The sequence below is a fragment of the Mirounga leonina genome, unplaced genomic scaffold (assembly GCF_011800145.1).
Source record: "Mirounga leonina isolate KUSES-001 unplaced genomic scaffold, KU_Mleo_1.0 Mir_171, whole genome shotgun sequence".
Lineage (NCBI taxonomy): Eukaryota > Metazoa > Chordata > Mammalia > Carnivora > Phocidae > Mirounga > Mirounga leonina.
Window position 1 is genome coordinate 9,369,196 of NW_023270436.1, and position 10,624 is coordinate 9,379,819.

Below are 10,624 nucleotides of genomic sequence, written 5' to 3' on the forward strand. Positions count from 1 at the left end.
AGGACCCTGGGATCATGACCTGAGCCAAAGGCAGATACTTAACCAACTGAGCCACCCAGGCACCTCACCTCTATAATTTTATAATTATGTTCTGTAGCATGGGTCATGTCGTCTACAAATACCCATTAGTATGATGCAAAAACATGGGTGGGAGTACCTGAGACATCCCATTTTCTAGGCTTCTATCAGCAGGACACAGCTGTGGTATGGCGAGAGCATGTGGCCACAATGGTAGACTCCCTGGGCTGCCTTTCTCAGGCAGACACTGTTTTTATCCTGTGATTCAAGACAGGCTTGAACTGAAGCCTCTGAGGATCCAGTTTCTGAGGCAGGTAGAGCTGCATTTAACTAAATTAGGAGTCCTTTATTAATAACCATGCTGTGATTATAGCCCATGAAGGCACCTAATACCTACAGACAAAATAGTTGGTGGCAGTTTTCTTTCTTTCATATCTTCTCCAAGAATGGTGTATGGTCCTGGAAATGGGTACAGCGAGTCCATCTGTGGCCAAAGGAGTGCTTTTAGACCTCTTGTTCTTCCCTCTACTGCCTCTTCCTGCTTTGGGCCTTTACAAAATGACTTATGCTGTATTATGGGGTCAGCCTACCTGTGTCTTAGCTGCTTTGTGCCTGCACCCTCAACCCTGCCCAGATTGACAGTGTACATGTTTCCCAACCAGCTGGCTTATATCTGTTATTTCTTTGGCTGGAGATGAAGTATCCTATACCTGTACCCAAGGATCAGCTAGTAGCTTGGGCCTGAGCAGTGAGAATAAAAGAGAATGTTTATTTCACCCTAGACTGGCCTTGTATGCTGGTGTGTATATATGTAGTGTTGGTGGCATAGAAAACCTATGATAGAAAGAAAGGTTGGTTCCCTTAAGACTTCCTGAAACTTTTTCACTCTCTGTAAAGTGATTTTTGGAGATACCAGCCTGTGTATGTTAGGGGCTGTTTCTGGGCTGGTCCTGGGGGCTTTATTTTGGGGCTGTGCCTCTGCTGTAAGTGACTATTTTCATTTTCCTTTCAGAGCTGTGACTTGTGGTCCCTAGGGGTGATTATCTACGTGATGTTGTGCGGATATCCTCCTTTTTACTCCAAACACCACAGCCGAACTATCCCAAAGGATATGCGGAGAAAGATCATGACAGGCAGTTTTGAGTTCCCAGAAGAAGAGTGGAGCCAGATTTCAGAGATGGCCAAAGATGTTGTGAGGAAGTGAGTCCCCAGGCTGTGGGGTGGGGAGGCCAAGGAGGCCTTAAGGTGGTGGATCACAGGGGAAAAGTCTTTGGTTTCCCAGGCATGCTCCTTCTCATTGGCGCATCATAGAAATCTTATCCCTGGAGCCTGAGATGAGAGCTCTTCATGTCCACACCTTGGTGAAAATGGAGCTTTGCTCCCTCTTGTCGCATTCTTAGAATTTGTCCCCAGGGTTGCGAACCCAGGTGCCTTGGAGCATTAATTTAGGACCTTAAATGGTAAGCCCCATGGTGTGCCATTCCTGCATGTTAGCCAGTCATGTGGAGCAGACATGGCGTCAGGAACTGAACTCAGGCTAAGATGACAAGGACATTTTGGCTTTTCATTTCTTGGCTGCTGTGGGGGGTAGGTGGCTGATTGTATGGGCCTCTAGCCTCCCCAAATGCTAAGACAGATTTAGAAGGTTTAGTGCTAGTGAGTGGGTGAGGGAGAGTTGACAGTCAGAATCCTTTGGTAGCTGAAGGACTAGGTAAGAAGTCAGACCTAAATTTGACGTATATTTGCTTTTCCTGCCCAGCTGTGTGGGAGTCTCAGCTGCCTGGGATTTGGGCACTCTTCTGGTATTCCTACTGCTTGGTGTTCACTGAGTCATTTTTCTCTTTTGGTTTCAGTTTCTTTATCAGTAATACGAAGATAAGCATCAAAGGGGGAGTGCCTAGGAGCTTTCTCCTGACAGTACAGCCATTTCTCTATGGAGATTACTCCCTTTCAATAGAGAGCTTGTCCTGTTGGTTAAGGATCTATGTATATAAAGACAGACTAGTTTCTATAACATACAAGTAAAAGTTTTTAGGAGGGTGGAGACAATGTTTAAAGCATCACCTATCTTCCCATGCTGTTTCCACACTGTATTCTCAGCTACTTAATCAAAACATCAATATCCTCTAAGTGGTTCTTTGTCAATTCTTTTTTTTTTTTTTTTTTAAGATTTAATTTATTTGACAGAAACACAGCGAGAGAGGGAACACAAGCAGGGGGAGTGGGAGAGGAAGAAGCAGGCTTCCCGCCGAGCAGGAAGCCCGATGCAGGGTTCCATCCCAGGACCCTGGGATCATGACCTGAGCCTAAGGCAGACGCCCAGCAACACAGCCACCCAGGCACCCCCTTTGTCAGTTCTATAGAATATATTTCCTGTCCCTAGAGCAATATTATCTTCTTTCAGCTTTGGGATTCTTTTCTAAATAATCATTTCTTCAGAATCTGAAGCTGTTTGTTCAGAATGATCCAGAAGGTTGCAGAGAACCTGAAAGAGCAAGTACACATGTTGTCCTGACTGACGTTTACAATGAGAGGATGTGTAGTTGGAAGGAGGGGCTAAAAAGCCCAGGGAACATGCTGAGGTGGGCCATGAATTGCATCAGCATGAATGGACAAGATGTGAAGAAGTAGGATCAAAAAGCAGATGGTACAGAGAAATACATTCGGCTTAGAAGGAAATGCCATCCCCTTATCAGAGACTTTAGATTTTTTGGCTTTTGAATGTTTCTGGAATAAAGGGTTCATGTCCTGCCATATGGTGACATCTAACAGTTTTATCACAAGTAGCAACCTGGATTTTCATAACCACATGACCCCTCAACTAATTTTGTAGCCACTGTCAGCCAAAAGAGCACTTTGAGTCCCTTTTGGAAATTGGAGTCCACTGTCCTAAAAACATGGATGTGGAGATTCAAGTCTCAGGAACTATAAACTATATGTAGGCTTATTGAACCTGGAACTCAGTCTGAAGTATCACTGGGTTAAGCCTTATCCTGCCATTTTTATCTCACTCTGTCTAGTGTAGAAAGGACTACCAAAGGACACAGTGCCTTCACCACTAGGGGTTAGGTACTAGATCCCCACTCCTGCCTGCAGATGGAAAGCCTGTGCTTGTAGGAGTTGGTCGAAAGTCAGAAGTTGGAGCTGTTTATACTAGAGCCAGGAATTTCCTGGCCTTCTGGAAGCAGCTATGCATGGCAGCCCTGTTGGCCTTTTCTCCACAGGCTCTTGAAGGTCAAACCAGAGGAAAGACTCACCATCGAGGGAGTATTGGACCACCCGTGGCTCAACTCGACTGAGGCCTTGGATAATGTGCTACCCTCTGCTCAACTGATGATGGATAAGGTTTTGAATGATACTTACTTTGTTCACCAAAAAGGCTGTGTTGAGAAGGAATTCTGGGACAAGGCTCAGGGAGGGGTCAAAGGCAGAGCAGAGAACTCAGTCTTTCCCAGAGAGACATCCCTGCTTTCCTGAAAATCAGGATCTGAAATAAAAGCTTCTTTGCATAAAAGACCAGATCAAGGCCCGGTAAATATACACTAAGTGAAAACTCAAACCCTCCATATTTGTGCTTTGGTGTTGGGGGGCACAGAGTACTATGAGACAACCTCCCTTCCCCCGAGGGGCTTAAACAAGACTGGAGAGACCAATTTATGTGAAACAAGGAGGGAACATTTCAGACATCAGAGCTTTGCATGCTACATTTTCTACGAACGCTATGGGAATTCAGAAAAAGAGAACATCTTTGAAGGGCTGTAATTAGGGAAGGGTTCCCAAAGAGAAGGCAAAACCCCTCATATTTATTAATTACTGCATGGCAGTTTTTAACCTATTCACATGTTTAGGCATGAGCTGCCTTAAAGAATTTGAGTAGACAACAGGGGTGCCTGGGTGGCTCAGTCGTTAAGCGTCTGCCTTCAGCTCAGGTCATGATCTCAGGGTCCTGGGATCGAGCCCCGCATTGGGCTCCCTGCTCAGCGGGAAGCCTGCTTCTCCCTCTCCCACTCCCCCTGCTTGTGTTCCTTCTCTCGCTGTGTCTCTCTGTCAAATAAATAAATAAAATCTTAAAAAAAAAAAAAAAAAGAATTTGAGTAGACAACATATGTGGCCAAGTGCAGTGAGCAACAGGAGCAAACAATTACAGACAGAAGTGCATCCATGGGGAAAACCACCTGGCTTCATTAATGGGAAGTCAGTGCAATACATGTGGCAGGGCCAGGCTTTGAAAGCACACAGAGGGTCTTAAGTCTTAGTAGGACGTAACTGAGAGGCATTGTCAATTTTGGGGAAGAGATTCGCCACAAGGAAGGTATTTAGGGATGGTCAGCCAGACTTGCAGACTTGTCAACCTAAGACTTCTGCAGTAATTGACAAGCCCGGGAGCAGCTCTGGGAGCAGAGAAGTAGAGACAAGTGATATCTTTTTTAAGATTTTTTTTATTTATTTGATGGAGAGAGACACAGCGAGAGAGGGAACACAAGCAGGGGGAGTGGGAGAGGGAGAAGCAGGCTTCCTGCCGAGCAGGGAGCCCGGTGCAGGGCTCGATCCCAGGACTCTGGGATCATGACCTGAGCTGAAGGCAGATGCTTAACGACTGAGCCACCCAGGCACCCCAGGCTCAGTATTTTTGAAGACAAATTTCTACAATTTGGGGTGACTTACTAGATAATAAGGGGACAATGGGTATCATATCTAGTGATACCATTAACAAATAGAGGGAAATCAGGATCGAGGCTGGTTCAGGTCAAGGGAAGTCTCTTAGGTTTTAGATATTGCTTAGATGGACATGCAGACGAATGAGATGTGTTGTGTGGGACCGCAGTGTGGCTGAGAGGTAAAGGCAGAGACACAGGCATATGCTTTACCTACTTAGAAGGGAGGGGGACTGAAGTGTAAGGAAGAGTAAGGGAACAGGAAAAAAGAATTCTTTTTTTTCCTAAAGATTTTATTTATTTGAGAGAGAGAGCAGGAGCCAAGGGGCGGGGAGGGACAGAGGCAGAGGGAGAAGGACAAGCAGACTCCCTGCTGAGTGGGGAGCCCGCCATGGGGCTCATTCCTAGGACCCTGAGATCATGATCTGTGCCAAAGTCAAACGCTTAACCAACTGACCCACCCAGATGTCCCAGGAAAAAAGAATTTTTTTTTTTTTAAGATTTTATTTACTTATTTGACAGAGAGAGACACAGCGAGAGAAGGAACACAAGCAGGGAGAGTGGGAGAGGGAGAAGCAGGCTTCCTGCTGAGCAGGGAGCCTGATGTGGGGCTCGATCCCAGGAGCCTGGGGTCATGACCTGAGCTGAAGGCAGACGCTTAACGACTGAGCCACCCAGGCGCCCTGGAAAAAAAAAATCTAAGACCTCCCTTAGTTTTGTTGGAGTATGGGAAAGAAAGCTGGAAGGAACAAAGTTCTCTGCCATCTCTGATTTGTGTGTGGTCTCTTTCTGGTTTAAATATGCCTAGTAGTCCAGAATTGGTTTGATCAGTCCAAAATCTTAAGGGATTGCTTAGATCAGCACATGAGGGTTACAGTGTGGCTTTCCTCAAGATCTTGGAATTGAAGAAATAAGATTGCTTTCTAGAGTTACTGTAGAATTAGTATATAATTAAGCCAAATATGGATATGCGAATCTTAATGAGAAAGAGTGGCCCCGAGGCCCATAAGGTGGAACTGCAAGGTGACAATATATTCCCATTTTTAAAGAAATTATGGGGTCATGATGTGAGTTGACTAACTTTGTAGAAAAATGGCCACATATGCAGATGTTGAATAGTGTCCATCTAAGCCCTGCCTAGGAGATGGAGCCTGAGCTCCAATAGGGTATAGCCAGAGCCAGCGATTACAGTTCCTTTAAATGAGTTCAAACTCTACCTGATCTAATCACATGCTTAACATGGAACTACTTTTTAAAATTGTCAAATTTTATTGTTGAAATTAATACAGAGGTATGTATTTTTATAAAGCATAATTTCCTTTTCATTCCTCTGCCTCAGTCTCACTCCTCAGAGATGAGGTAATCTCTGGCTAAGTGTATCCTTCCTAATCTTTTTCTGGGGAGACACACATATACTCACAGTTTGTCCTTTTTTAAAATATAAACATAGGATCATCTTTTTTTTTTTTTAAAGATTTTATTTATTTGTTTGAGAGAGAGAATGAGACAGAGAGAGCATGAGAGGGGGGAGGGTCAGAGGGAGAAGCAGACTCCTGCCGAGCAGGGAGCCCGATGCGGGACTCGATCCCGGGACTCCAGGATCATGACCTGAGCCGAAGGCAGTCGCTTAACCAACTGAGCCACCCAGGCGCCCCTAAACATAGGATCATCTTGTTCTTAGAAAGCTTTCTGCTGATTATTTACCTGCCTTAATTGGTCTGCCCATAGTAAGAGCTCACACTAGTCACAAAGACACAGGCTTCAAAAGTTCTAGACTCCATGACAGTTATTTCTCATGGTAAATTAATTGACTTGTAGATGAGTTCCTGAGATCTACCTGCTTACCATGTGAAGTGCTTGGGGTTCTGAGCCATTGGGGCTGAAGTGACTGCACACCGTGGGGGCAGTGAATAAATGCCACTGTGGGGGGCTTCTCGGGCAGCAGCTTACCAGCCTTTTCCCTGATGTACATGAATGCCTCTCTTTACCCTTGCTCTTGCCAATGACTGTGAACATGACTCTTTTTAGTATTTCTTACTTGCATTTCTGTCCCTGTGCAGGGAGGAAGGGCCAGCTGTTGTATGGCCCTTGGTTTGCCTGGTATTCCCTGGGCTTGCTGATCCATGAAGAATGCTCTGACTTATCAAAATTTGTGTCCTGCCAGCATAACAGTGAAATTGCCTTCTTAGTTCTTGGAGCTTCTCCTTCACAGTTTCTTAGATTAGCTTTTTAGGTGCCCTGAAGTGAGTGTGAAAACTGATGATAGTGTTTACATTCAGGCGGTGGTTGCAGGAATCCAGCAGGCTCACGCGGAACAGTTGGCCAACATGAGAATCCAGGATCTGAAAGTCAGCCTCAAACCCCTGCACTCTGTGAACAACCCCATTCTGAGGAAGAGGAAATTACTCGGGTAACTGAGCTTATTCTGTGGATTTTCCTTCATGGCTGGTATGGCTGAGTGCAGGGTTCTGAAAGGTTAGCCAGGGGTTTGCCGTTTTGCTGCCTCTTAAGAGGGTGGAAAGGATAAGCCCTTTAAATAGCATCAGAAGTTGGAGACACTCTGTAGTTAATTATTTATCTGAAACATGTGCTGCCTTATGCTTTAGAGTTAACTTCTGCGGAGAGTTGGTTTCTGAGGTTTCACCTTGTTATTCCCTCTCTTCCAAACTTTTAAAGCACCAAGCCAAAGGACGGTGTTTATATCCATGACCGGGAGAATGGAGCCGAGGATTCAAATGTTGCCTTGGAAAAGCTCCGAGATGTGATTGCTCAGTGTATTCTCCCCCAGGCTGGTAAAGGTCACGCCATTTATGAATGTTCCGTGTGCGTGCGTGCGTGCGTGCACATGATAGAAGGAGCAGTTTAATATGAGGTGGTCTTTCGGATCTTTGTGTTATAAGAAGATAAGTACATTATATAAATTATTTTCTGCCCACTAAAAAGAGAGGGCAGTGGGAACTCAGAAAGGTGGTAAGTTCTGCCCCTCCTTTGGTTTTCTGTGAAACCGCTAGTTGAGGTTTAATTACCAGTGTCTGGTGCAGCGTGCAGTTTTGTGTTTTCTTAGTTTGTTAACGAGGGCACAGGACAGAAGAGGAAGAATGGAAAATGTGGACAGGGTCACGATCAGCTTGTGAAGGTCAGAAAATATTTCCAGAGCCTTTAGAGTGCAAGGCTATCATTAACTTGTGAATATGAAGAGAGTACCTCCCAGAAGCTCAGAAGTGGCCCCTGCTGCTTTGTGTGTCATGGCCAGAGTGTGACTTGTACATGTCTCCTTTTGAGTGAGCGCTTTCTTTTAGTACAGTCTCTCTTCACTCAGTGGGGTGTAATGGGCTCTTCTCAGCAGATGAATGAGATGCCTAAGTAGGAAGCCAGAAAACAGTCTAACTTCCTTAGGTTTTCAGAGAATTCACATAGTGCACTTAGATAGCTTCCAAAGTAAGAAATGAGCTTAGGAGAAAGAAAGTGGTCCACTCAGCCTTGTTCTCCCTTCTTCTCTTGGTCTCTTAGATTAATCATGTGTTTTTGCTTAGCAGCAGAGACTGACTCTGCCTACTTCCCATACCCTAGTGCTAAGACCCCGGGGACATCAGAGGATTTGTGTGAGGCTGTCAGAGTAGAAGAGTGCAAAGCCCAGAAGCGACCTATATGTAATGTAGGGACTGGTAGTAACAACAGCGTCAAAAGTTTGCACCTTTACTCATCACTTCTCAATAAGTTGGAGATTGTGTCCTTCCATCTCTGACATTTAAAATCCCATGATGCCACTGGAAAACACAACTTCTTCATCTTTATCAACAGGAGAGAATGAAGATGAAAAATTGAATGAAGTAATGCAGGAGGCTTGGAAGTATAACCGGGAATGCAAACTTCTAAGAGATACTCTGCAAAGCTTCAGCTGGAATGGTAGGAAAATACTTCTTCCTTTCTCCATGGATGCAGAGAAGTGATTATGTGTAGAACATGGACGATCTCTGGGGGCTCAGCTGGGGCTGTTTTGAAGTGAGTGAGGCTAGAGAGTGAGTGGGGTATTATGGGACGGGGGTTACTCCTACATTAACTGCACAGGCATATCTGGACGTCTGGCCTTTCACTTGTTTTCCAGAATTCAGATAAACTGTGTGCTGCAGATTCAACCCTGTCATACACCATATGGGTACCTTATTGGGTCCCTGTCAAGAATCTCACCTCCACACGTTTGGAGACTGACTGACTTCTTTTTTGCATTTCAGGTCGTGGATTCACAGATAAAGTAGATCGGCTAAAACTGGCAGAAATTGTGAAGCAAGTGATAGAAGAGCAAACCATGTCCCATGAATCCCAATAATGACAGCTTCAGACTTTGTTTTTTTAATAATTTGAAAATTATTCTTTAATGTATAAAGTAATTTTTATGTAAATTAATAAATCATAATTTCATTTCCACATTACTTAAAGATGCTGTATAGATTTAGATACAGGACTTATTCATAGTATAGTTCATTTGTTTGTTTTTAAGAAAAGCTCAGTTTCTAGAGATATACTATTACTCTAGGACTGTTTTCTCATATGTTTGTAAGATGACAGATGGTATTGTCAAACAAGATTATTTTATTTGTAATAAAGTGTACAAAACCATTTGCCAGTGGTAGACAAAGGACTGACTATACTGACCTGTTTAGTAAACAGTTGAATCAAGTACTGTGCAATCTGGTTTCACTTGCCCTGTGTATTTGCTTTCTGCACGATTGGTAGATTACCTCTGGTGCCAAAAAATTTTTGTGGATCCATACTGCAGACTGCCTGCTGGAACCCACAGGATTTCAACTCCCATGATGGAGGAGGCAGGGATCTGAGTCCTCATTTTTCTTGTCCCTGATTATTTCAAGAAAAGTGGTAACATTTCTTTTTTGCCATATCTTTTAAAAGGTATTGGTGTGTTTCTTAAATCTAATGGGATTTTGAGTTTATTCTTTTCATGCAGGACCAGAGCTTCATTCTGTTCATCTGAGGTCCTGCTCAGTCCTCTCCCCCCTTCCCCGCAGACCTCACCAAGCTCTGTTGCTTTTTCATCTTTTTCTCTGTTCTCCTGGCTCTTTTTATTGGATGATTTTTTTGAGAAAGTTACATATCATGTAAACTGAACTATTGGGTTAGCACCTAAGGTGGTCCAGTTTTTTTCTCTGAAAGCTGCTGTTTTACTGTCAAATGCTTTGGCCTGTGCTTAACGTTGGCATCCCCAGGCTACATTTATTTTGTTCAGTACCCTTCATTTTCAGGAAGGGTGGTTTTGGCCCAGAGATCAGCTGTTTGAATAGAAAATAAGGCTGGATGCTTTTTTAGTTTTCTGTTGTGCACATGGGCTTCCATAAACCATTTTTATTTATTTATTTATTGTAGCAGTTTTTGGTGGATGCCTGTGTTGGTAAATAGAAGGGCTAGCAGGCAAATTCCAATGTACAGAGCAGAGGAAGACGATCTGTAGGCACAGTTCTTCACTTTCATCCCATCACATTCTCTTCAATCAAAATCGATCTCACAGAGCTCACTTACTTTGTAACTCTTCCACTTTGCTTAGCATGTCTTCAGGATGACATTTGGTTAGTATGCCCCGTATGTATGTGACTGACTGGAAATGTAGGATAAAAACACAAAGTATTTTGTAAGAATTACCTTATTACATTAGGTAATAGATATTTTTTGAGGTAAGGCTCCCTGATCTTAGGTGATGAATAACTGTTGTAAATGGATACTGTGTAAGGAGAATTCAATACTTTTTTTTTTTTAAGATTTTATTTGAGAGAGAGATGGAGCACGAGCGGGGGGAGGGGCAGAGGGAGAAGCAGGCTTCCCAGGGAGCCTGATGCAAGGCTTGATCCCAGGACCCTGGAATCATGACCTGAGCCGCAGGCAGACGCTTAACCGACTGAGCCACCCAGGGGCCCCGAGAATTTGATACCTTTAAACATGGC

The 10,624-nt window shown here is 44.0% G+C and overlaps 1 protein-coding gene across 3 annotated transcripts in view; it reads left to right on the top strand.

The window, feature by feature from the left end:
- The window catches only part of MAPKAPK5 (MAPK activated protein kinase 5), a 36,031-nt gene extending 26,681 nt beyond the window's left edge, over positions 1-9,350 (top strand). The window contains exons 9-14 of one of the 3 annotated variants that reach the window (XM_035017020.1): positions 1,031-1,218; positions 3,243-3,363; positions 6,953-7,083; positions 7,350-7,471; positions 8,475-8,579; positions 8,906-9,350. In XM_035017020.1, the coding sequence (XP_034872911.1) occupies positions 1,031-1,218; positions 3,243-3,363; positions 6,953-7,083; positions 7,350-7,471; positions 8,475-8,579; positions 8,906-9,000 (762 nt within the window). In that variant the 3' untranslated portion in view covers positions 9,001-9,350. The remainder of the gene's footprint in view (positions 1-1,030; positions 1,219-3,242; positions 3,364-6,952; positions 7,084-7,349; positions 7,472-8,474; positions 8,580-8,905) is intronic. The other 2 variants (XM_035017021.1, XM_035017022.1) reach the window with 2 other exon arrangements.
- Positions 9,351-10,624: the final 1,274 nt, after the last annotated feature.